We start from the raw sequence: 25,282 nt of genomic DNA, 5'->3' as shown, positions 1-25,282 counted from the left end.
GGAATTCTACTGTAGTTATTAGAAGAGCTATATATGATAACAAAAAATATCAAATGCGAAAATGTGAAATTTGTAAGTAATTTGAGTTCTAAAGCGAAGTTCGACAAGTTTACATTTTGTGTGTTCTGTGAGGTTCCTTATTATGCCTTATTCGGGGCACGGAGGTTTCAATGGACATTATTTCTAAGATACCTTGACTACGTTGATGGCATCTGTTTGCTCTCTCACCGAGTTATGCATCTTAGTCAAAGTCGGTTTTAAATATAGTCGATATGTATTTTACTATAAAAAATTTAATTGTCTTTTCAAAAGGTTCAAAGTTCCTTCGTATTTTCAATGAGGGTATCAATATTTAGTATGTGGACAAGACGGACTTGTTTACTTACCTCTTGGCGCCATCCATGCCCATTGTAGCGTCAACCAAACTACTATCTTCCTAATGCTTGATATGGCTAAGAGGTATGATTTTTTTTTCTAATAACATTAAATTTGTTATCTTGGTCCGCCTGTCCAACTACAGTCCCCAAGAGAAATCAGATAAAATGATGCAGTAACTTTAACAGTACTTTATTATTCTCTTTCCTTGATCTCAACATTTCGTTTTCATTTTCTGAGGATAGTACTAAGTACATTGCCTCAAACCGTTTTTCTGAGATGGAAACCGCATGTCATAACTATCATTTGGAAAACGGTGACCGAACAATGAAAACAAATGTGTTCTTTGCATTTTTGGAAAAATTAGTCGTTTTGATTTCTAACACAACAATAAAATGGCAGATGAATAAATGAGAAGTACGAAATGTTGCTTCTGGAGTACGGAAATTAAATAAATAAGCTATTTAGCTTAATATTAAAACGTATTTTTCAATTTTCCTTTTTAAAAAGTATAAAAGATGAAACCGCTAAGAAGTTAAGATTAAAAGAAAATTTTGAGAGAATCCTTGGTGAACTGCGTAAAAACCATAGACCGCCAATCAGATATGATAAAGCGTCATATGATGTCCATCAACGATAAGTTTTGGATCCGTCCTAGAACAGGAATTCAATGGATTTCATCCTGAGATAATGAAACGAACGCTGATAACCAGAATAGGAAAATATGAGGAAGTCGAGAGTGCGTTGGTGTTCTGAGGGATACACTCCACTATTATACAAAGCATTGGATGTAATTTCTTAAATAATTAAGTAGGAATAGTGGCCTATACGGATGAGTATTTCTAGTGATGAAAAACCTGGGCAGAGAAAATGTTGGTTTATCCTCATAATTAAATCAAATTATAGTTAGGATAGCAATTCAAATTCACTTCTTGTATTGAAGTTCGTTCAATGATTCTACGAAGCTGGATCAAATGCCGGCCAACTTTAAACTTGGCACACATTTGGTCGCTGGTCACACTACTTACACTCTCGTGGGTTTTCAATCGGCGCTGTCACTCGAGGCTGAGAAAAAGTTCGCATTTCTGTAAAGAATTAACATAAGTTCCCGAGAAAATGATTTCAAACAACCGCCTGCTTTTGCCTGCTCTCCGCAACGTCCTCCAGCGACGCAACCAATCTGTTGTTTCTGGACCCCCAACCCAGCACGTATCGAAAGCGGTAAGTTCTGAGTGGTGTTGATTACGTAAAGATGGGATTGGGCATTATGGATTTTATTCTATGACACGAAAAAAGTAATTACAAGTTTTAAGTTGACTTAATCTATTTTCCCGCATTTCAGGAAAAGGCTATTCTCGGGTCCATAATGATTGCTTCGTTCTTCGTCATCCCGGTCTGGGTCCTAGGTCACCTTAAAGAATACAAAGCACCAAAGTAAATTCCATTAAGAATGCGAATGTAATGTAGAAACGAGTGAATAAATTTGTCCTTTAAATTGTAAATTGATTGGTGTTGTGCATATTTCATTCATGCGTCATTTGTGATTGACTGCTGGTCATGGCTGTCGGACTGGGAACGCGTTTTTGACATTCTTTAATCAGTCGTTTCGCTCTTCAGGTGGCGAGAAAACATTACCATAAAGTTATTCATGGATGCTGTTCCAATAGGTGAGACAGAAGGCTGCCGTTATTCAGCGGCGGATGTCTAGCCCGCTAAGCAAAGTGTGCACGGCCAAGGGGGCTGGAGATGTGTGATGTGTAGTGCTCGCTGTAGTTTTCATGTCAAAATAACCGTTCAGTCTTTGGCGGACCGAGCGCATGACCCATTTTCTGTCACCGAAGGCTGAATAACGCTGGACAAAAGGTCGTGTCCTCTCTTTAGTGGGATGTGTTCCAAATATATTTAAGTTTTCTGAAATATAATACCCCCAAAGTGTACCATCGAAAGTTGAAACGATGCATGCACTTTTTATCTTATCGCAATTCTAAAGGTTAACGGTATGGAATGAACTGATTTTCTTTAAACCAATTTTGAATGGTCTGACCGAAAAGCGATACAAGTGATCTCTGTGCAATTGTTGATGTTTGCCAGCGTGTTACTAGGGTTCGTGCACTTCTTCCCCGTGTAAGCTAATCATCACATCTTTCTCGTGTTGTTAGATGAGAGGAACGATAAGGTGAGTAGATTTGGGCCAAATCTGGAAGAAACTTTATTAAACAAAACCGGGAATTAGACTTGGGGATCATCGTCTGTCCTGCTCCACAATCCCTGCTTAATTTACAAAGTATCTTATCATAATCATAGTCTAGAAGGCAGAGATGTAAATAGTAAATAAATCATTGTCTTTGTTATCCTTTTCACCAGCATCTGCCTTGCTCCGTATCTCCGCTTATAAAAGAAAATAGTCTCGTTGTTAAAAGACATTGCAGATGGACTTCAGTACCGTAAACTATTAAACTGAATAAGAGGAAAAAATTAAACTGTTGCCTTCGGGACGTAATGTGGCATATTAGGTTTGTAACTAAGTTTCTGAAATTTGACTAAGCAAAAGAACGAGTATAATTGCTAATCAAAGTATTCGCCATATTCTATTGCTGCTTCCATAGCTTTATAAGTTTAATGATTCCACGGCGATACCACTCGGGTACCGCGATTAAAAAAACAAATTTCGAGATAGGTCTGGGCTGTGTATCAAATATTCCTAATCCAGATGAGTTTTGAATATGTCCACAGGTATCTCACCGCATACAGAGCATTGCTTTATGTTGGTGTTAGCTTTACACATAGTTTATTCGATAACGAACAAAACGCGCTTTTGCTTCGCTATGACCCTATTATGGAGCCAGTGGGGCAGAAATTCCTTGAGCAAAATTTTCTCCTTGTGCCCTATTCAGGGATAATATAGAATATATTTTAAAGAATGTCTACTCTCAAGCAATCAGCGTTTAATTGTTGAACTCAAAGTGGTTGTCCGAGAGGAAAGCAATGCTGAGGGCTTCCGCGGCGTCACTGAAAATATACATTTGAACTTCGTCTTTCATGAGCGATGGTTGTGGGGATAGAGCGTCAGCTTCTCAATTTCGTAGCTCTGCTTTCGAATCCCAGTTGTAAGAAATGTCTGTGTTCGTTCTGTGTTTGTCTCGCTGCTGCATAACATTAAGTGTGATGATAAAGAAACTGAAGTTCAGGATCATTGAAGAATGGAGAAAAAAACAATAACAACAAGGAGACTGTGTGGACGCTCTATTCTATACTATAGAGTGAACAGGAAACACTATGTCCCATGCAACATCTGGAGAAGGTAAAACTATCGCTTTTTGAAGTTATACAGAGGTGCGCTTCCTGCAGAGGAACAATTATGTTGGTATGTCGTAGACAATTGGTTTGCCACTTGATAGTCACTTTGCAAAGGATACACGTTCGCTTTGATATTACTTTACAGACTTTGAATTCCATTCATTAATGGCACATATACATTTCTTTGAAGACTAGAGATATATACGGTAAGAAAATTGACAAAAAGATTGTCGGACCGACATGATACCATCGTAAAAATAAACGATAAGCTGAGTATCACAGACAAATGTAAGTCTTTTACATTCATCGACGACATCCACTCAAAGGGATAAATATTTTCTATCAACTAAGTATCGCGGACACGTATATTTACCTCATAATAGACCAGGGATCAGATCGATTCATGAACATCTTCACGCAGGCTATGGCGAAATTGACACGCTCAGTTTACGGACTAATAAACATCCCAGCGATATGGTGATGTTGAATAGCAACGATCTTCCTGGGACAATTTAGAGTCATGTTCTATTTTCTACTGGAAACTTCGAAAATATCGTCTTCACCTCAACTACTGAAAATGCTTCTTCCCAACATCCTCCGTCGAGTGCGTGCCTTTTAATGGCGCCATTCACTATATGCTGAGAGCATCAATCCAAGGCCCTAAAATCATTTAGATTTGGGCAGGTTATTATCAATTACAATCATAGTGCTTGTTTCGTTGAGTAGGTGTCAAAAACCATTTTATTCAGATTCAGGCGATCATTCGATTTTGGACAAGTTGCTGGAAATCAGCTCCATTTTTAAACACTAGGAAAACATCAACTGCGCAGAACACTATGCAGGGCGCTGGACTATGGGTGTCCCGCGTAACAGTGTTTATGACATGAACCAAGAGGAGTGGTAAGAGGACGCTTCCTTGATGCACATCAACAACGATAAGGACCGGCTTCATTATACCTGCTATACTTTATTCTTCCGATCGCGGTAAAGCAATTTAACCCAACGCACGAGCTCCTCTGGCACTAGGTGTTGTAGTGCATACCAGATCAGATTGTATAGTGTGCAATAAAATTCCTTTTCTGGATCTAGAAAGACAATATAGATAAGGTCACGTTCTCACGGTGTTTCTTCATAAATAACTGCGCAGCGAGTTATAATAATATAATTATTTCAACGATATCGTGAACAGTGTCAGAAGCACAAAAAGGTACTAAATCGTACCTTTGAGCGTACTTAAATTCAAATCAAAGGAAAAGTAGGAGAAAGGAAGGAAGTCTGCAGACAAGTGATTTTTCTATGCCTAGGGTGACGTTTTGTGAGAAATTAAGGCACACCACATTATACAAGGTGCGGCAGCATAACTTCCTTTTTTAAAATGCGCGCCACTCAGTTAGTTTATGTCCTAGCGGAGCGTTAGTGGTCTCGTTCAAGAGGGGATATTGTAAAGTTTTGTCCCGACACGGTTCAGTCGCCATCATGCGTTGGAATAGTGAGGAGCGTGCCTTTGCCGTTAAGGTTTACTTTTCAAGCGGATGTTCGGTTATTGCAACACAGCGTGCATTTGGGAATCGCTTTAATTTAGCCCCGTTGGCTCCCGTCCCAGACCGCAAATTAATTGTTACATGGGTCACTACATTCAGACAAACTGCAAGTGCGACAAATGGAAGAACTGGAGTCGCTCGGCCCGTTAGATCACCTGAGAACATTGAAGCAGTGAGAGCGTCAATGTTGCGATCGCCACGGCGTTCTGCGCGCAAGCACGCATCTGCCCTTGGACTATCCGATCGTTCTGTGAGAAGAATTCTTCGTGATGATCTTCATTTTCATCCCTATAAGATGGCGATAGTGCAGGAACTTTCAGAACGTGACTTCAATTCTCGGATGAACGCGTGTGAGCTTCTTCTTGATGTCGTTCCCGAGGGTGCTATTGTTTTTTTTAGCGATGAAGCCCATTTTCATTTGTGTGGGTCGGTTAACAAACAAAACATGCGCTACTGGGCTGACACCAACCCTCGAGAATTGCATCGAAAGCCTTTGCATTCACCCAAAGTCACAGTGTGGTGTGCAATTTCCTCAGCTGGAATTATTGGTCCCTGGTTTTTTGAGGAAAATGAGGTTACATTGACAGTGAATTCGGACCGGTATGTAAACATGCTACGGAATTTTTTTTTCCCACGGCTAGAAAATTTGGATTTGGGGGACACTTGGTTCCAACAAGACGATGCAACAGCACACACTTCAAGAGCATCGATGGCTGTTTTGAGGGAACACTTTCCAGAGCGCCTTATCTCAATTAGAGGCGATTTGGAATGGCCGGCACGCTCTCCCGATCTGTCCCCTTGTAGTTTTTTTCTATGGGGTTTTTTGAAATCCCGTGTTTATGTGAACCGTCCAAGAACCCTACAAGATCTGAATACCAACATTCAAGAAGAAATTGCCAACATAACACCTGCTATGCTAACAAGAGTCATGACAAACGCCAGAAATCGGTTTACGCAATGTATGGAGAATGGGGGACGTCACCTAACAGATTTGATCTTCAAAACAATGTAAATAAAAACTTTAGATATGTACCTACATTATAAAAAATAAATAAATATTTTCCGATGCATACAATAGTTTTTATTGAGTTTTGAAAAAAAGAAGTTATGCTGCCGCACCCTGTAGTATACTTCCTTTTCATGTAGTCAGTTTTGAGCCCGAAGTTACCCTATTTTCGCCACTATGCTTGGCGGTTGCATGTATGTCGCAAGTTTTAAGCTCCTTATTGGTTTACCAACAGACATAGACTACCCCAAATTAAACCCAAAAAGCGAACTTTTCTCAGAACAAAAAACTGAATGCCAAAAACTTAAAATTTTTTATATATAAACAAGCGGGGAAACCGGAAGCTGAACGCTTCAGATATAAAAGGTTTTGAGTTTCTTAAAGTGAAGAAAATGTGTACGATCAAAGCTGCAGTGTTTGGTAAGATATCTGCAGTCACTGTAGCCTTCGACTTCTTCGACTTTTGTCAGAAGTAAGATCGACTCGTAATGATCGGTTGCGTCATTTTGCATGGTCAAAGGTCTGATCTGAATGGAGTCGCGAATCTTTCATCACCATCTATCGTTGTTTCGGTCGTTTTCTATCAACTTCGACCATACTATCGTAGACGCTTCTCTCACAATTCTGCCACAATCGGTGCAACCTCATATCGTTAGCGGAAGTCTTCATTTCGAATGTGATCATGACGTGCGATTATTTGATTATTCGATAGACTATGCCAGAGAGATCAACAAAAAAACATCAATCAAATGTGGGGTCGGCTCGAGACCATCCGGGTTGGTCGACAACTAACAGGATAGAGCTATCCCAAATACCCAAATAAAGTAATGAAATTGACGGTACAGGTTGCACTGAATTGCAGAAATACGCATTGCAGTTAAGCAGAAACGTGACCCTATACATTCAGCCCCTTATCATCGAGACAGTCTTAACAAAACGAAAACAGTCGACAAGACCAGCACCAAGAAGAAAAGAATATTGCCGATCCTGCGTCAATTGTTTGGATACTCGATTATTGATTCAATTCGATAGTTTTAGCCCCATTGCTTTGAACTTTTATACTAAAATAAAAAACTTGAAATGTGAAACTATTTATTTTCGTTCGTTGTTCATATCTTCCTCCAATCGAAGTGGAAATTGCTTTGCATTCGTCCTGGCTTCTTCTCCATTTGTTCACTAGTTTACCTTTTGTTATTTTACTATAATATGTCCTAGTAATTTGATTGAATTGTTATTATGAAGCGCAGTTCTTCTAAGAAATTCAAAAGATACTGTATTGTTGCTCTGAATGGTAGTTTCATCCAAGTAAAACGGAATATAGCCGTTTGAAGACATGATTGAATTTTTCTTCTTGTCTCTCAAATTTTTCCTTATCGTGTATAAATCGTCTATCGTAATTTATCCAGTTATCCACGACGAAATCATATGTACATTGCGTACAGTGAAATGTACTTTTCGCATTTTACACGGCATCGGAGTTTTATATGCCAGATTAATAGAATCTTCGTTGATTTGCTTTATAAAAGCCACTTAGGAATTGTACAAGTATTTTCAAACGTTGTTTAAGATCATAGTTACTTTCAACGGTACGATATTATCTGAGGATCCTTCAAAACATGAAGGTTCAGAAGTCACTGGTGGCAGAGGGATTTGCATCGTGATTGGATGTCGGATACCAGTGGACTCAGTTGGGAATGAGTCGAATTGGGATAATAATCGCAGGTGAGCGCAATGCCGACCACCTTGATTACGATTAGCTGGGTATCCGACGTTAAATCACGATACAAATTCCATTGCCACCAGTGAGATTTGAACCGCGACCTTCCGTACGGCAGCCTAACCACCCAGCTATCCGGACACAATTGTGGTAGTCTAAGCTTAACTTTTGCGAGTGTCATCGGAGGTAGGGGCGTGGTTGAGGTGGCGGCACAACTTCACCACCAAGTCGGCTTGCTACGCACTTAATTTACAGCAAAGAGCTGGCGCGTCTCTTGCATGCATGGGTTGACTTCACTTAATTTGAAGGATCAATCTTTCAATCCTCTGAGTGGGTTAAGGGCGGGCAAGAGCGGATCGATGAATGGAAGTCGAATGCAATGCATGCTAAACACATGAATTTTCTTTGCCAACCATTTGTTGATTTGCATCGAATAAATGGCTTTGTGTTGGGGAGCACTTTATTGAGACGGAGGGATTCATATGTGCCAATCAGGACGACTTGGTCACCACCTGAGTTTATAAAAAGCTCATCATGAAAGAGCGAATGGAGAACGAGCAGTGCAGAATGTGTGGTTCAGTGTTAGAGGCGTTGGACCATCTCATTTCTGGCTGCACTGTAATGAGATTGGTGCAATACACGAATAGGCAGAATGCTGTATGTAAGGTGATTCATCAAAATCTTGCATACAAGCATGGGCTGATCAAGTTCTGATTGATCGGTACATACCACACAGCAAGCCTGACGTGCTGTTAATCGATAAGACGAGTGGCTCCTCGTATATTATTGATGTTGCTATCCCCTATAATAGCAACATTGAACGGAAATTCGTGGAGCAGAATTTGTGCTATGAGCCACTGGTTCGGGAAATCAAAGAAATTTGGTGTCCCATGCGGGTGGTTGTAGTTTCCATAGCATTGTGAGCTACAGATATTGTACCTAAATCCCTCACGGCTTTCTTTGATTTCCTGGGACTCTCACACAGTCTGGTTCAAATCATGCAGAAGTACACCAATGTGACCAGCATTGTGCTCTTGTAATAAAGAATACCATCGAAAAAGCAAAAGCCATCTAATTATTTCTCCTCCCTAAAGCTCAATTTGAGGTCAATTTTCACCCTCTGGTACTTGATAGCTTTAGGCTAAGAGACGACCATATGTCCACGGATTTTCAATTTCATGATATTTTTCTTTCTATGGTTCATTATTAAGACAGCTTTCGGTCTCTCATCCGCCAAAGTCAACCCGGGTTTTCCAATCAGGTTCTTACCACTTTCATCGTCGCCATCGCGTAGACTTCCACATCCTTTAGGCGTTTTATTGCAACAACTACAGCCAGGTCTTGGGCAAAGCCTGCAAACCTAGCCTCCACTGGGACGACAAGCACAAACATTTCATTATATATGACATTCCATAGCAAATGGCCCAGTACCGAGTGCTTTGGTACCACAGCGTCCAGAAAGTTATTTTTGAGGGGTAATTCTTGACTAGACTCACCAAATATCCAGGAACACCTATGTAAGTTAATGCGGTTTTAATTTGGCTCCGGTTGAGGGTATTGAATGCGTTTGTGACATCCATTTCCACAAGGCATAGCAACCACCAGAACTCAGGACGTCTTTTGCCAAGCTCACTATCATATTTATTACATTCACTCTAGAGTGGGCGCGTAGAAAGCTATACTGGCGCTGCAACAGGCCATTACCGTTTCCGACGATAGCTAACAGTCTGTTGTACATGACTCTCTCCATTATCTTCTCCATTGCATCCAGCAGACAGTTCGGACGAAATGGTGTTGGATGTCCAGGTGGCTTATTGGGCAGGGAATATTCCTTTTTTAGGCACGCCTCGAATGGTATATGTAGACCCCGATTGTTTTCAGCATATTTCCGGAATGCCTCCGGCTGCAATCTTGCAGCTGAAGTTGTTTCTGATAGCGACTCTCGGGTGAGATATAACTTAGGCGACTCTTTATTGTCCAGATTCTGAGGGGTGCCCCAAGGTTGTCAGTGCAGAGTGATTCATATACTATAAGCCACTGAAAAGTGGTCGTTTGTGCATTCCAGAGACTGAAACACACGGAATAATCGAATAACGTGATTGTAATTATGATATAAGCATATGTGAGCAAGTATATTTTTAAGTTCGATTAAAGTACTTGCGTCTAACATATTCGTCGTATGTATATATCAGCATAAGCTTTTGTATTTAATGGTACGACCAGCTTGCCTAAATTAGTTTTGAATGCGAAATAAAATTTTATATCTGTTCGAACGTGTGTAAATGCTTACTACATATATATTTTGTTTGATGCTTGATCAAGTATTTTGAAGAAAAAAAAATGATGTAAATAAAAACATCAAAGCATTTCAAATCGTACACAAGCGACAATTATTTTTGCGGTCTTGAATTCACGAAGTTATCAATCGGGCGATTAAACATTATTATTAAAGATTACGATCACGCGAAACGTACTCCCCATTATCCGTAGGTGCTAGCCGGTCAGTCCACACGGAAGACACCACCGGCTAATCAGTTGAATATAAGCAACGAGCAAATTTCATTTGAATCTATTTTTATTTTGAATTTTAGAGAAAGAAAGCAAGGAGAATATTATTTTCTTGGGTGCACTTCAAGATGCCGTCGTGTAGAGTAACATTCGTTCGACACGGTGAAAGCGAATGGAACAAACAGAATTTATTTTGTGGATGGTACGACGCTCGCTTGAGCGAGAAAGGTGAGTTGAAGGGAAATTATTGAATGTCCTAAGTGCCCAGAAGTTAATAAATTACGTTACGATTGTTTGCAGGTGAACAAGATGCAAGAGAAGTATCTGCTGCGGCGCTTGTTAAGGAAAACGCTCAATTTGATATCGCCTTTACGTCGGCATTGTGTCGGGCGAATACATCACTGCAACTGATTTTAGAAACTATGAATAGTGTAAATATCCCGATTCACTCTTCGTGGCGGTTAAATGAAAGGCATTATGGGGCCTTGACGGGCTTCAACAAAAGACAAATGGCTGATGAATATGGTGAGGAGCAGGTATTGAATCTTTTTGTTATGAAATGTGATATATCCTGCTCAGTGATGTAATACCTCAACTAAGGTGCAAACTTGGAGACGTAGTTACGATGTCCCTCCACCACCAATCACTTCCGAGAATCCGCATTATGAGAGTATACGCACAAACCCAAGATTTCGAGACGTCCCTCCAGAGTTATTTCCTGATTCGGAGACTCTTGCTTCGACAATTGAGCGTGTTATCCCGTTCTGGACATCGGAAATTGTGCCTCTTATAAAGAGTGGGAAGCGAATTCTGATCGTTGCACATGGAACAAGTTTGCGTGGGATTATCAAACATATTGAGGGTAAGTTTTAGCACGTATTGCACCTTGTGAGAATTTTGTTAGACTTTGGCATCGCTTAAGAGTCTAGTTATGCGCTATCTTCGTTGTTAGCCTGAAAATTTCTAGATATTGGGGAAATCCCGAAATATACTTTTGGACTCAAAATGAATAATAGCTTTTTGTTTCTCGTATTTGCAGGGTTATCAAAAGAACAAATAATGAAATTTGATGTACCGAACAGCATTCCATTCACCTATGATTTTGATATGGAGACAATGTCGGTTATTGGAAATATTCGATTCTTAGCCGACGAAGAGACTGTTTTAAGGGCAATGGAGAAGACACGTTCTATAGGCAAATAATTTTTGAATATTTTTTTTACCATGGCGTAAGAAATAGTTCAATTGGAAGAAAATGATTGTTTTATTTAATTGTTATGATTTTTTTGTTGCATTGTTTAAACTATGACTTTTATACTCATACGAGAGACCCGCTTCTAACGATTGTATATTTATAAGGCTCTAGGAATAAATTTCGAATAAAACTAGATTTGAATAATTTTGTCGTCATTGTAACAATATTCAAAGGAACAAACACCCCATTGAATATGCTCGGACCTACTATTTTACGAGTAGTAAATATGATTCATTATCAATTTCCATGAAATCTTCACGGGAGGCGACTCTTATGTTCTGTCCAAATGCATTTTAGATAACAACGCTGCTTACATCAGTCAAAACATCTAGATTCGTCACAGGTTATGGAAAACTGAAAGCAGAACTAATTGTTTGTATTTGTTAAACAGCTGAAGTTTTAATTTATATATAAAAAGAACTTGATGCGAAATTATATAACTAATCTGTATGTTCGCGTTGTTTAAAAGAGCTCAGTTCCAGCGATTTATATTGTAATGCGACAATAAGGGAATCTGGTGATAAAAGATACGAAAGAAAAGCGTGTATAATTGATTCAAATAGTCGCTGTTTCATTAATTTGACTCATGTTTCAATATTAGAAAGACGATGTGTTCACGTTCGCTGCGTTTACTTTATGAGCACATGTTAGTTTAGTCAGTCATCATTTTCACTGAAAACTAAGGAGTAGCTTTGTCGTCTATTTTTGGAAAGTTATTCGAAGAGTAAATACACAAAATCATGACCATGAGGTGCTAATTCATTATTTTTGAACATAAAAACCACTAAGAACTTCAAATGTCTACCAACATGCGTGCCTAAAATTACTCAACCAACACCAACAGTTTTGCGATCACATCCTATCTCTAGCTCCACATGATGATCGCTAGAAGTTGTTTCTTAACGGAACACTGGAGACGGAAAAGGATGAAGACGAGTCTTCCGTTCTTAACAACGAGGCAACCTGTGCCACTGGTCCTCCATGTTTGGGGTTGGGTAGAGCAAACAATCCTCCCCGGAAAAACTACCTGTTACGGAAGGGGCCTTGGACCGATTTGACTACTAAATGGCGGGCTCGGTAAAGAGAGAGAAAAAACCATTTGCTCATTTTCTTATGGGAAGTATGCTCCATGTACAAGTCCAAACCAAGCCGATGCCAGATGCCACTATGTTGCAAGAGATGCAATGGGCAGAGCGATGGACCAAGAGGTTTTCAGGAAAAGAGCAACTATACCATAGGTTATAACGGTTATCCAGTCAACCATGTGTTCGGAGTAGGTTTCCTAGACAGGCAAAAGTGAATTCGACTGGTATCGAAATTGAAAACATATGCAAAGAAAATTTCGAAACATAAACTTCAATAACGTTCACGTTTGTAAATAGGACACTGAAGAGTCGGAGAAGGATACCTTCTACTAGGCAGTGAAATGAACTCTGCAAGCTTGCCCCAGGTGTAATATCAAAATCACACTTGGCTTGTATAAAATGATCAATGACAACGATTTCAGGTGCGGAAAGAGAGCCACAAATAAATTTGGCTCGATACAGACCGAACTGGTTTTTCGGAACTTTTGACCGTATTGACTACATTTTAACTGAACGTCGCAACCTGAATGCGTTGATAACATTTCAGAGGATATGGGGGGGGGGGGGGTCAACATGGACTCGAATCTTGATGGCGGGGTGCTCCGGGCTCAATTAATCCTACTTCGATCCTAAATAACGGCAGTTCAGTTATCATATGTTCCGGAGATAAAGCATCGACAAATGAGTTTCACAAATATCTGAAGAACGTTATCATTGATACAGCCTTAAACATTGTTGGCTTTAGTCGTAAAAAAAAGTTAGAACGGCTGGTTCGATCCTGATTGTAATGTCGTACACTAGGAAATTCAATAATCTCAAGAAACGCCGATACGCGACAGAAAACGGAAGTCTAGAAAAACCAAAAGGTCTGTGAACTCCAGAAGTACAGGGAGCAACCTCGGAACTTTTACCAAAAAGTCACCATGATGAAGCCATAAATATCTTGATTGTTATCCTGTGAGAGTGAAATCCGATTCCCGGGCTTATGGGAATATTGAAGCAACGGGTTAAGTATTTTCATGAACTGCTCAACAACCAGAATACCAGCGAGATGGAGGTCCCCCCAAATGAAGACGACTAACAGATACTGCTACCACTAAGCATGGAAGAGACGGTCTACCTGTTCAAGAATCGTAAATTACTAAGAGTTGATGAAACTACAGTCGAATTGGTCAAATATGGAGGCGACCAACTACACTAAGCAATTTATCAACTCAGATCAATGTATGGGACAGCAGGTCAATGCCTGATGATTGGCAACGAGACATTATTTGTCCTATACCAAAAAAGGAGATACGATGATTAATGCTGGAATTTATAAAGATATCACGTTGCTGAGTACCATCCATAAAATATGCTCCACTTTATTGCTAGGTCCCATATGCCCTGAAGACCAATAAACAACTCTTCTATATAGAACACGACCACCAGTAGTATCATCTTTTCATCGACTTCAAGGCCACGTATGATAGCATAGGCACGGTAAAACTATACACGGCCATAAAAGAATTTTGTTATTCCTACAAAGTTAATCGAAATGACTAGGCTGACCTTGACCAATGTACGAGGCCAGATAAAAAGCAGCATTATTACCCTTCCGGCCTTTCACCTTTTAACAACGAGATATTCTATTTTGCATCCTTTTCGATTTGTCCTCGAAAAAAGTGTTCTATGACTTTGAGGCAAATGCGAGAGGTACATCCTCCCCAAGTCCCCCAACTATTGGCCTATGTCGATAATATCAATGTAGTGGAATGAACAACCCGAAATATACAAATTGCGTTCATCCATCTCGAGCAGGAGGCGCGAAATCCTGGGTTGCACATTAATGAGGGTAAGACGAAATATATGGTGGCAACATCAGCACCAAAAACAAAAGCATTAACAACATTACGGTGTACTGGTTAACTCCGAATAATAAAAATAGCTAGTTACAACTTCCAAACTCTTTTTCTATCTAGGGTCGAAAATCACAACCAATAACAGCTTTTCTGGTCCATGGCCTGCTCTTTTTGGGTTAACCACCAACGTCCAAAAAATACATATGACTACCATCTCGTCCAAGGTGAAGGCAACTCATCAGACGCTGCTGTCGTTGTCTGTTTTTTAAGGTTTATTATTAAAATCGGTTTACTGTCTGTCTGTCTGTCTGTCCGTCACACGTATTTTTCTCGGAGACGGTTATAGCGATTGACACCAAATTTGGGTGGGAACTGTGAACGCTCACGCATACAGTGAATTACATCCTCTTATGTCGAATTTAAAGGGGGGTCCCCATACATGCAAAAGGGGTTGTAAAATTTTTTTTCATCAAATATAGTGGGGTATCAAATTAAAGGTCTCGATTAGTACTATTCAAAGTCGATCTTAGTTTTGACATTCGTTGGAAGGGTGGGGAGCGCGGGGGGTTGAAAGTGATCACTTCTTTAAGGGGGCCATTCTCAGAAACTACCGAACCGAAAAATCTGAAAAAAATCAGGAGGCTGCCACTATATAGTGCCTAGGCTCCGAAATACCTTCCATGCCGATATCTGTTTAAATAAAGTTAATAATAGTATATCACCCGAAAGTGGAAACTCTCACATAATATATGGATATATTACGTGCTACGTACTAAGAAATACACAAAACCTTTCGTACCTGAAGCGTCCAGCTTCCGGTTTCCCGACTTGTTTTAACTTTGCGTGTTAGCTCATCAAAAAGAAAGAATCCATGAACCAGAACAGTGTCTCTCTGCAATTAGTCCGGTCCGCTACTAAGTGGATGGTCGACTCTAGGCTTCCTCAGTTTCAAATAAAATTGATGTAAGGTAATTTGTACAAAATATCTATAATAAATGTGGACCATCCAATATTTGGCATATTATATGTGTAAATAAGCTTCATGAACATCTAGGTTTGAAGCTATACAAAGAATTACTATCAAGACTTAATCGATTGTGTTTAAAATCATCCATTTCGGAAAGGCAGGTAGGGTTCCCTCAAGATACCAAAAAGAGTAATTCAAGAGGACATTCAATAGCTTAGGAGATATATCAGTCGATAGCGGCGACTCTTCTTCAAAAGTGAAGTCATTCGTTTGCAGCATGTACGGGTTTGACACAGGAAATTGTAGAAGTTTCACTTTTAGTTTTTATAGAAAATGTTTTTACATGGTTAGTTTTTCCCTCTACAGTTCATTGTGAAAGTGAATATCACCGAAAAAAAATGATACTGCTGCAGTTCTGAGGAACACATGAAACTGCAACAGGAGAGAAATTCTCTCGGCCGTCAATGCACTCAAATGGAATAAAGCCGCTGGCGGTCTCTCCGCAGAGTTATTCATAATTGCACCTGCAGTTTACGTACGGAACTCTTGGGAAGCCGAGACCTTTTCCAGAGATTCTAAATAAGGGCAACCGTCTTGAGTGCTACAATTGGAGAGGTATCTGCGTGCTCCCTGTCATTGCAAAAATAATAGCTAAAACAGGCCTGGAACGCATCAAAGAGCACCTTGAAAGCTTAATCGACAGAGAGTAGGCTGGTTTCCGTTCCGGATCCTCTTGCATTGATCACATCAACATCTTAGGCTTAGATTTTCGCTTCATCTGCTCTCCATCGATTTCGAGAAGGCTTTCGGCAGCGTGAACAGTAAGTGTATCTGGAGTGCTCTACGCAAGAGAGGTGTTTCAAACAAAACCAAAAACACCTATTAACAGTGTGACGAGTTAAAATCCCAAATCATTCATTAAAGAGGGGCGACAGTTCTATTACTGGCTGCGCCTTACTGTGGAAAGTTGGCCCACGAGGGTGTCGCCTCAAGAACACTTGTCACACAGAATAGAACTGCGGGCATTTCGGGAAGCCATGGGGGAGTTAAAGGACATTTCGGAGGACGGTGTAAGATGGTGCGTAGGTGTGGCTGAGGCGCTACACCCAATCAAGCAATCAACGTGATAGTAATTTCAACCAAGGGCTAAACGAGGTATGCTGGTATCTTGCGCCACATGAAAGGTTTCTCGAGCCTAAAGTATTTAGGCGAAATTGTGACACATATGGCTAAGGGTTAGAATTAAGCCTCACTTCTGGTAGTCTAATAATAATTAGCAGAACTTCTATCAGTCCTGGAGGATTGTAATTTGGCAGCAGTTTGTACATCACCTAATTTATCTCCCGTGTATTTGGAAATGGATCGATTGGATTTAATTTCATGCATTCCACCACTCCCGATAGGATTTGCAAAGTCAGAGAATGCCACGGTGGTGTCGATAACTTCTCATTCAAGGATTTCCAGATCATTTTCTTCTAGATATACTAACAGTCTTGACCCCTGGGTTTTGATGCTAGAACAATGCCTTGATTTTGGGCATATTGGATAGCTCTTATGAATGTTACAGTAAGAATTTCATTTCCGTCATAAGGTAAATACGCAGAGCATCAAAAAATTGTCTTATTCCCTGACCCTGACCTTTTATTTTTAATTTGGCCGTGACCGCTTTCATTGGTATAAAGTAGATCAGTATGTCTCAAAGGTGTTGGCCAGTGTTTGGGATGTACCTCTAACCTTGTTGGTAGCTTCTCCTAAACAAAGTAAAACAAATACCGAACAGTATTACGTTACATTATTGGTGTGATTAAATGATAAAATCAACAAAAAACTACTGTCTCCGAAGAAAAACAAGTTCGGAATCACCACGATAATGCACCAGTACACACATCTGACAAAGCTATGACAAAATTGAATAAATTGATGTACGAAATTCTTCCTCATTCGTCATATCCTGATTTTATACCGAGCGATTACCATTTATTTCTGAACTTGAGGAAAGGCAGGAAATTTTACTGGAATGAAGAGATTAAATAGGAAACAGGAGCTTATTTTGCTAAACTCGAGGAACGCTGGAAAAAAGTCGTTTGCTTTTGATGCGGTCTAGGCTGAATAATAAAATTTTTGAATTTTTCTGAAAAAGTGATTCTTTCAGTCCACCGGACTTTTGTTTTATTTAGTAAATAAGTAGGTAAGTAAATACGCATAAACGTAAATTCTCTTTAAATGCCCGCATTCTTTGAATCGCATGCCTCTTCCTTCAAATTTGTTCTAGAAATTCGTTGACAATTGTAACATGTATAAATGAAAACTACTTTTAAGTGCAAAAGAAATTTTAGGCGAATTAGGGGCATGCCATGTTTTTACATACGGTTAAATGCAAATTCAAGTTATTTCATTAAGCAAATGATAGCAGAATCATGCAACGCACACCTTTTTAAGGTTTTGTGTAAAACAAAACCTTATTAAAATCGATTCAATGTCTGTCACACGCATTTTTATCAAAAACGGCTAAACCGATTCGAACGAAATTTGGTGGACGGATGGGAACTATGAAATCCCACGCATACAGCGAGTGACATAAATTTAGGTGGAGTTTAAAGGGGCTCCCCATACATGCAAAGGGGGGATTCAAACATTTTTTTTCACCGGATATAGTTGTGTAGGAAATCAAATGAAAGGGCTCGATTTGTATTTGCTTGCGCTAATTACTACTTTTTAGAAATTTTCTAAAAAACCCCCATTAAATTCATCCTAGGATTTCCGAATTTTGTACCCACATAGAAGACAGTATTTCGTATATATGTGCTAAATTTCGTGGAAATCTGGCAAATAACGCCAAAGTTATAGCAGTTCAAACTAAGCAATTTCGCGCGAATTTACTGCTTCCAAAGCCATGCAAATAAGATGCTGACGTCATAATTTATCGGAATAATTGACATTCGCGTGATATATTAAAGTCGCATTGCAGCCCTTTTCAAGATTTTGTGTAAAACACTTAGGTGAAATCTAATCTTCGAGAGATGTCCCATTCCGGTATCTGCTCAAATAAATTTACTAATAGTATATTATCAACTATTAGAAATTGACTAAAAAACTCCTCTTAAGTTCATCCTAGGTGTACCGACATAGAGGACAGTCTCGTGCATACACATGCCAAGTTCCATGAAAATCCAACTATTAGTGTGAAAGTTATAGAAGTTCAAACTTATCAATTTCGTGCTAATTAACAGCATCTTAAGCCATACAAATAAGATGCTGACGTCATAATTAACGAGAATAATTGACATTCGAGTGAAATATTAAAATTCCATTCAAGAAGAATCTAATTCTCCCTAGCCCTTTTTAAGGTTTTGTGTGAAACAAAACCTTATTAGAATGGTGACGGTGTCTGTCTGTCCGTCTGTCCGTCTGTCTGTCTGTCTGTCTGTCTGTCTGTCTGTCTGTCTGTCTGTCTGTCACACCCAATTTATTCGGAAACGGCTGGACCGATTGTCACGAAAATTGGTGAGAGTATGTAATCTGGTGATCCCTTTACATGCAGTAAGTGGCGCCATCTTGTGTTAAGCTTAAGAGGGGGCTCCCCATACATGTGAATGGAGGGTGCAAATTTTTTTTTCACAGAATGTAGCCATGTGGGGTATCAAATGAAAGGTCTCAATTAGTACTTTTTGAAACTGATGCAATATTTGATATTGGGTGAAACATGGAGGAGTGAGCGCTCAAAATATGACCCCCAAAAAGTGTAACAGGTCTCGTTCTCAGAACCTATTCAACCGAAAAATCTGAAAAAAATCACAGTGGTGCATCTCTACGAAATCTAGGCCTCAAAATATATCCGGTTCCGATATCTGCACAAATAAAGTTAATAATAGTATATTTCCACATTTTAGAAATTTACCCGGCACCCCCCCTTATGTTCATCCCAGAAATACAAAATTTGGCATGAGTGTAATGAAGAATATTATGCACAGTTTGGTCAAGTTTGAAGAAAATCCAACAATTATTAACAAAGTTATTGGGGGTGAAACTTTACAATTTTTTGTGAATTTCGTGCACTCTACAACCCGCATGACGTCATCATCACATATCAATTCGTCAATACCACAACGAAATGAATTCTTATGAATTGGGTGGCAGACAATTATTTTGTTTTAGTTTTTTAGTTATTTGTCAACCAGACATGTGTGTATGTAGGTATATAATATATGCGTGCTAATGAACTTTGCGGGTAGTGCCTAATTCAGATAGATATAAGACGTAAATCGGAATTATGGGTACGATAAATTTAGATACGTGCATATATGTGTACAGCAGGTAATAGGCAGTTTGTTTGTTTAGGGTGAGCGTGATATCTATGGCTCTAATATGTACGTATGTCTCGTAGTTTGGAAAAATATGAAGGATTATGTTGGATTTGTAGCTATATACGGACAGAGAAATGTGCGTCTCTTACATAAGATGAACACAAAACCTTTATACCCGAAGCGCGAGCTTCCGGTATTCCGACTTGTTTATATTTAATGTTGGTTAAATTCTTCGCATTTGCTAATAATATTAAACTTAGAGTGTGAAGCGTATGAGGTTGAATATTATTAATACAGGGCTTTTCATCAAATGATTTATTTAAATCGCTTTCTAGAAAATAGAGGGCAATGGAATTTTTAGCTATGTGACACGGAGCTGTCGTGCACTCGTCGCTCTTCACATCTTTTTCTTTTTCTTCAGCCTTCAGTTCACAAGCGGGGTCGGCTCGTGGTGATCGGTTTCGTCATTTTATTTTATCAAATGTCTGATCAGGATGTAATCGCGAGACCTTTAAATCCCCATCCAGTGTATCAAGCTACCATTGTTTTGGCCGGCTTTTTGGTTGCTTACCATTAATTTCGATGTTCTGACCAATACTGGTTATTGAATTCTCGTTAGTGTGAATGAGATGAGTTTTTCCACAATCGATGCAAGCCCATATCGATCGCAGATATTTTCATTTCAGACGTGATCAAAACATGTCACGCCACCAGTGCAATGCAGCATCTTCGTCCCCATTACCGCAAGACGCCAACACTCAGAACTATAGAGAGCGGCAGACGGACGACATTGCAGTAAATTTTAGATTTGGTACGTGCGCTGATACGTCGATCACAAAGAACACCAGTTAGGGAAAGCCACTTCATCCAAGTTGCGTTAATGCGTGAAACAATTTCATTACGCAGTTCTCCTTTGGCAGTTCTGGCAATGGCAGTAACCTGCCCAGAACAGCGATTTCAATATCTCGGGTCAATGCTATAAGCCAATGGAGAACTACGTTATGCTCCTCACATAGGAAAACACAAAACCTTTTATACCTGAAGCGTCAAGCTTCCCGTTTCCCGCCTTGTTTATTTATTTACTGATTTTTTGTTAATTTTCTAATTTCTGCCCTGTTTCGATAATTCGATAATTTTGAAGCCCAATTACTTATTCAAATCTACGTATTAACGTGTTGGCAAACAATCGCATCCTTGTGATTAGTGTTTTTAAAGGCCCGATGTTCAAAGAGCATGTCATTAAATTCACTCAAATGTTTAACGTTGAAATCCGTGAAAATGTTTCTCATCATAAAACGGTCCGTGAAGTAGCTAAAGCTAGATGCCAAGCTGGTAATAGTTGGTTGATGAATGTTTGTTAATCTTGTTAAGCTGAGAATACATACGAAAGTAGTTATATGTACACCGCGGATGAATCAGCCCTTCCCTATAAAGCACTTTGTTGAGGTAGATTATACTGTGTATAATCTGAATTTTATATTTCGCTTTCCTTGTCTAATAAAAGAAATTCATTAATTCATGAGCGATTTTTTTAAAATCACGTCTTCACGGATAAACGCAACATTTTCCAATTATATAAAGGACGGCTAATTGCACAATATTACATTTATCCCAGTTCCGGGTAAATGTCATTTCTTACTCTAAAATTTAAATTAAACGTATAAAAAATTTAACTTAAATTTAATACAAGAATATCATTGTTTCGGACTAAACGAGCGCCCGTTGCGAGATTTTCATTTTTCATAATATAAATGGCAACGCTCTCCTTAGAGTCCACTAAACAAGTGACATCTTAGCACAGCCGCACTTTATTTCTCCCTTGCAACAGTCAATCATGACAATTTCATCTTGCACGATATACATCTGCTCGCACTCTCATCTAGATAACACCCGCTGTCTCAGCAACACGGTTGCACGATACAACCACCTTACAGACGACAGGCAGCGCGGCGCCGCGCATTTGCAGAAATCCAATTCGACTGCGAAGCGATTCCAATCGCTGCGAAGTGTCAAGCAATCTGCTGGCTCCCCATGGAAAGTGTCAGATGCGCTCGTCAGCGACACTCGCGAAGAAGTCGCTCGACCGTGCTGTGTCCGCCTGTGCTCCCCTCGCGCGAGAGCCTGCTGGTTTGCAACAAACAAATTTTTCGCATTGACGCGTTCCAATTGAATCCCAGATTGTGATCGTTCCGCGGCGCGTTTAATAAAAATGAGAGCCGCAATGCAATGAGCTAATTGTGTTTGGCACTTGATGGGGTGCGCGGCCCTGGGGAGTGTGTGAATTCCGGGAAGAGTCGCAACTCGAGAAGTGATTTTTCATCGTCAGGTGTGCAAAGTGCTCCGCTCGGGCAAATAGAAAATACAAACCAGGTCCTTACAGTTGTGTCCAGGAAGCCTGCAATTCGCCGAGCTGTGAGAAGGTTCAGAAATGACAAAGAGTGGCCGCGGAGTGTTGTGTTTTGTGTGATATTTTCTAGTTTCAACTGGGCATGTGATTCCGCCGCGATAGCAGGTGCGCCTTTGACTCTGCCGCTCTGGGTAAAATGGAAAGTTATCGAGAAGGTAAGCCCGAGCTAAGATGCAGCAGATGCAATCTAGTCTAGTGCAGCTAATTGGTCCGGTCTCGTCCACTTTGTAGAACTGCAGCTGGCGTCTTGGTCCCTCCTCTGGCCTACGGCCTCGGGCACAGCCGTTGTGTAATAGCAGCGAAAACATCTGTTTCTCGGGACTCCGGGGGGAGTGTAGACAAAAAGTATTTGGCACCCGATGCGGTCACCGCCAACTCACTTGGCCAGTCTTTCCTCTTTCTGCGCTTCCATTCAGCTCCACGCCAAGTTACTGCCTCGTTTCGTACGCACGCAGCAATTGAATCAAACCTGCCCCAAGTTTTGTTTATTTACTTATTTTGTTGTTTTGAGTGCTCCGCCAATGTCGAGGTGAGCGACGAGCGTGGTCATGGAAAGCGGCACCGCCGAAGAACTGAAACCCGGCCCAGAAGCCTGCAAATGACGGAGCCTCCGCCGGAAATGGCTGTCCCAATCATCTTGAGCGCCATCCGAACATTTGAGGAAAAATCAATTGTTTTCAATATTCGATAAATGCAGTGCGTGCCGCTCTAAGCCGCGTCGCAGCGAATCCGATTTGGCATTTGAGCACGTAAAATGGGGATTAGTAATTAATCCCATTCGCTTTCAGTCCAGTTGCTTGTTTGTGGCATGGCCTGACAAATTTAGCATAACTCGTTTAGTGGGTTTTCATGTTTTCCTATTTTGCTCCGGGTGGTGGTCACCACACTCCCTGCGGCCAGGACAGTTTTCGGTGTACTCGTCTATCGGTTTCTAATTATGCCGGTGCTCAGGGGGTGGTGTAATTCGGTGCAATTACTAAAGCCTTCAACCAATTGGTCACAAAACTATTACGTGCGTTTCCACGACTGAATGAGGCTATTTATATCTTAGATTTTTGATGGCTGGAAACAAGTTGTTTTTCTGCGAGTAGAATAAACACAGATTCGGATCTTAGATGTCTTAATTGTAGTCAATAAAAACAAAGTTGAATAAAGACTTTGCCAAAAAGGATGCGTGCATCGTTTATGGAGTGTTGGTCTTGTGAAGATGGTAGATGAAGTAAATACCCAAAGCAGGATGAAAGGCCATCTTTAAGAAACTACTTTTCGTAGATGTCCTGAAATTAGAAATATAATTCCGCACCGCGTATGATTGGAACACACTTTTGTACTTTCTTCTACTTCTTTACGTTCTCGTCACACGTAAAGGTAGGAGCTAAATCAGTGCTTTGGTATGCCCTTTTGATGCCATAAACTTCAAAGACCATGACTGCTTTGGTAAGAGCAAGAGGTCAGAGTCCAGCCGGCTCGGTATCTTCAGAGCCAGCCCGGAGCATTTACGTTGGAAAGCACCTCTCCTACTCCGCAGGTAGAAATCTCTCTGATGTTCTCAAAGAATGGTTTACTTAGCGTCCGCAAGCCAAGCTCTAGCTGGAGCTGGGCAATCGTAAAGAATGTACTTCAGAGTCTTCTTTTTCTTTGTGTGTCCCTTATAGGACAGTGGCCTGTGTCCATTTGCACCTGTTTCGCAAAAGACCTCTCGCTCTCGGGTCTTGTTATAGGCGGGCCAACTCCTTCTTGACATGGCGCAAATGGTGAGCCTTCGCCATCTGAGGTCCCCGACTGCTCAGTAGTGCGAGTAGATTCCACATTAAACAGTCGCCACCGGGACACAGACTGTGTCCACCGAGGGACTGCCAAGAGCCCCGCCTGACCAGTCCGTCAGACCTCATACTCTCCTCCGACCGGAAATTCAGAGGAAGGTAACTTTGAGCGTGTCGGCCAGACTGTTCAGCGTGTTTCTGCACTGCCTCACACCAGCCTGGAGGATGTCGCTACTGAGTAAAAGCACTCAAGAACCGCTTTGCTGTCTGTCATTATGTGTTCTGAGGTGGCGGGGGGGAAGACGGGGCGGCAACCCTGTCGTCTGAAAGAAAACCAAGTGGCCGAGGAGAACCTCCACGTGGTGGAACCGGGAACCGCTGCATCGCATTGGCTTGCCGGCCGTGATGCGGTAGGCGAATGCTCCAAGGCCTAGCAAGGGCGATCAGTCCCGAGTCTGCACGGGGACTCATCTGAAGTGGCTTCGGTCACGAAACCTTACCAGGGGTATACTGGTACCATGGGAACCGAGGTAGCCCCTGGACTCTTATACTTCAGGAGAATTCCTGTCGTATCTGAGTACAGCTCGGTTGGTTGCGGTTGGCCCCTTTGTGGGAGTTTCATGAGGGCTGTGGTTGTGCTCGAGCGAGAAGAGACCTTCGGGCCTCGACTTAGTGTTGCATATCAACACGGGTGCCGTACTCCATAGTTCGGTAGAGATTTAGGTAATTCTTGCATCCACCAGTGTGAATGCTAAGCCATGCACTTGGTATAGACTGGTACCGTTGCGCTTGTCTCAGCGGGGCTCTGATTGTGGTTACAAAATCAATCCGTGCCTGAAGAGGGCCGTAGGATTAAGTCTCAAGACAGGTACCTACGTTAAACACCGAGGACTTCACTGTCTGTCATTATGGCTATTTCATGTTTGTGCATCTAACTATGCCCCAGCCATCGACTGGATTCCAGTATCGCCAATATTTCCGCCTGGAATATATAGGTGAATCCTGGGAGACCGTACGACTTGACTGCACTGTGTGTTTTTGAGAAAACTCCCCCAACGACTCAACGGACCATTTTTAATCCGTCGGTTAAGAATACTGTGCCATAGCTTGCAACACGTTGATGGTCTTCCAATCTGCGCTGGTTGGAAAGTCCACAGCAAAGTTTCTCATGAATCATTTATGGAATTAGGATAATTAGATGATTTTGATGTGAAAA

The 25,282-nt window shown here is 40.8% G+C and overlaps 3 protein-coding genes across 7 annotated transcripts in view; all 3 read left to right on the top strand.

Moving 5' to 3' along the window:
- Positions 1-1,386: 1,386 nt before the first annotated feature.
- On the top strand, positions 1,387-1,877 carry LOC119652590. Its single transcript, XM_038056814.1, has 2 exons — positions 1,387-1,596; positions 1,718-1,877. Exons 1-2 carry the CDS (start codon positions 1,492-1,494, stop codon positions 1,811-1,813), a joined length of 201 nt encoding a protein of 66 aa, XP_037912742.1. The 5' UTR covers positions 1,387-1,491; the 3' UTR covers positions 1,814-1,877.
- Positions 1,878-1,917: 40 nt separating this feature from the next.
- Positions 1,918-11,844, top strand: LOC119652588 (phosphoglycerate mutase 2-like). 5 transcript variants are annotated; one of them, XM_038056813.1, is made up of 5 exons: positions 1,918-2,042; positions 10,528-10,672; positions 10,745-10,980; positions 11,045-11,306; positions 11,484-11,844. In XM_038056813.1, exons 2-5 carry the CDS (start codon positions 10,573-10,575, stop codon positions 11,645-11,647), a joined length of 762 nt encoding a protein of 253 aa, XP_037912741.1. In that variant the 5' UTR covers positions 1,918-2,042; positions 10,528-10,572; the 3' UTR covers positions 11,648-11,844. The 5 variants fall into 5 exon arrangements, with proteins under 5 accessions (XP_037912741.1, XP_037912738.1, XP_037912740.1 ...); XM_038056810.1 differs by lacking the exon at positions 1,918-2,042 and adding an exon at positions 2,131-2,551; XM_038056812.1 differs by lacking the exon at positions 1,918-2,042 and adding an exon at positions 10,287-10,422.
- Positions 11,845-21,943: 10,099 nt separating this feature from the next.
- LOC119653250 (alpha-1,6-mannosyl-glycoprotein 2-beta-N-acetylglucosaminyltransferase) overlaps positions 21,944-25,282 on the top strand; it is a 66,973-nt gene continuing 63,634 nt past the window's right edge. The window contains 1 exon segment of the mRNA XM_038057858.1: positions 21,944-22,458. The gene's annotated coding sequence lies outside the window, so the exon portion shown is untranslated.

This window comes from Hermetia illucens, chromosome 3, assembly GCF_905115235.1.
Source record: "Hermetia illucens chromosome 3, iHerIll2.2.curated.20191125, whole genome shotgun sequence".
Taxonomy (NCBI): Eukaryota; Metazoa; Arthropoda; class Insecta; order Diptera; family Stratiomyidae; genus Hermetia; species Hermetia illucens.
This window is presented reverse-complemented; position numbering and strand designations above follow the sequence as displayed.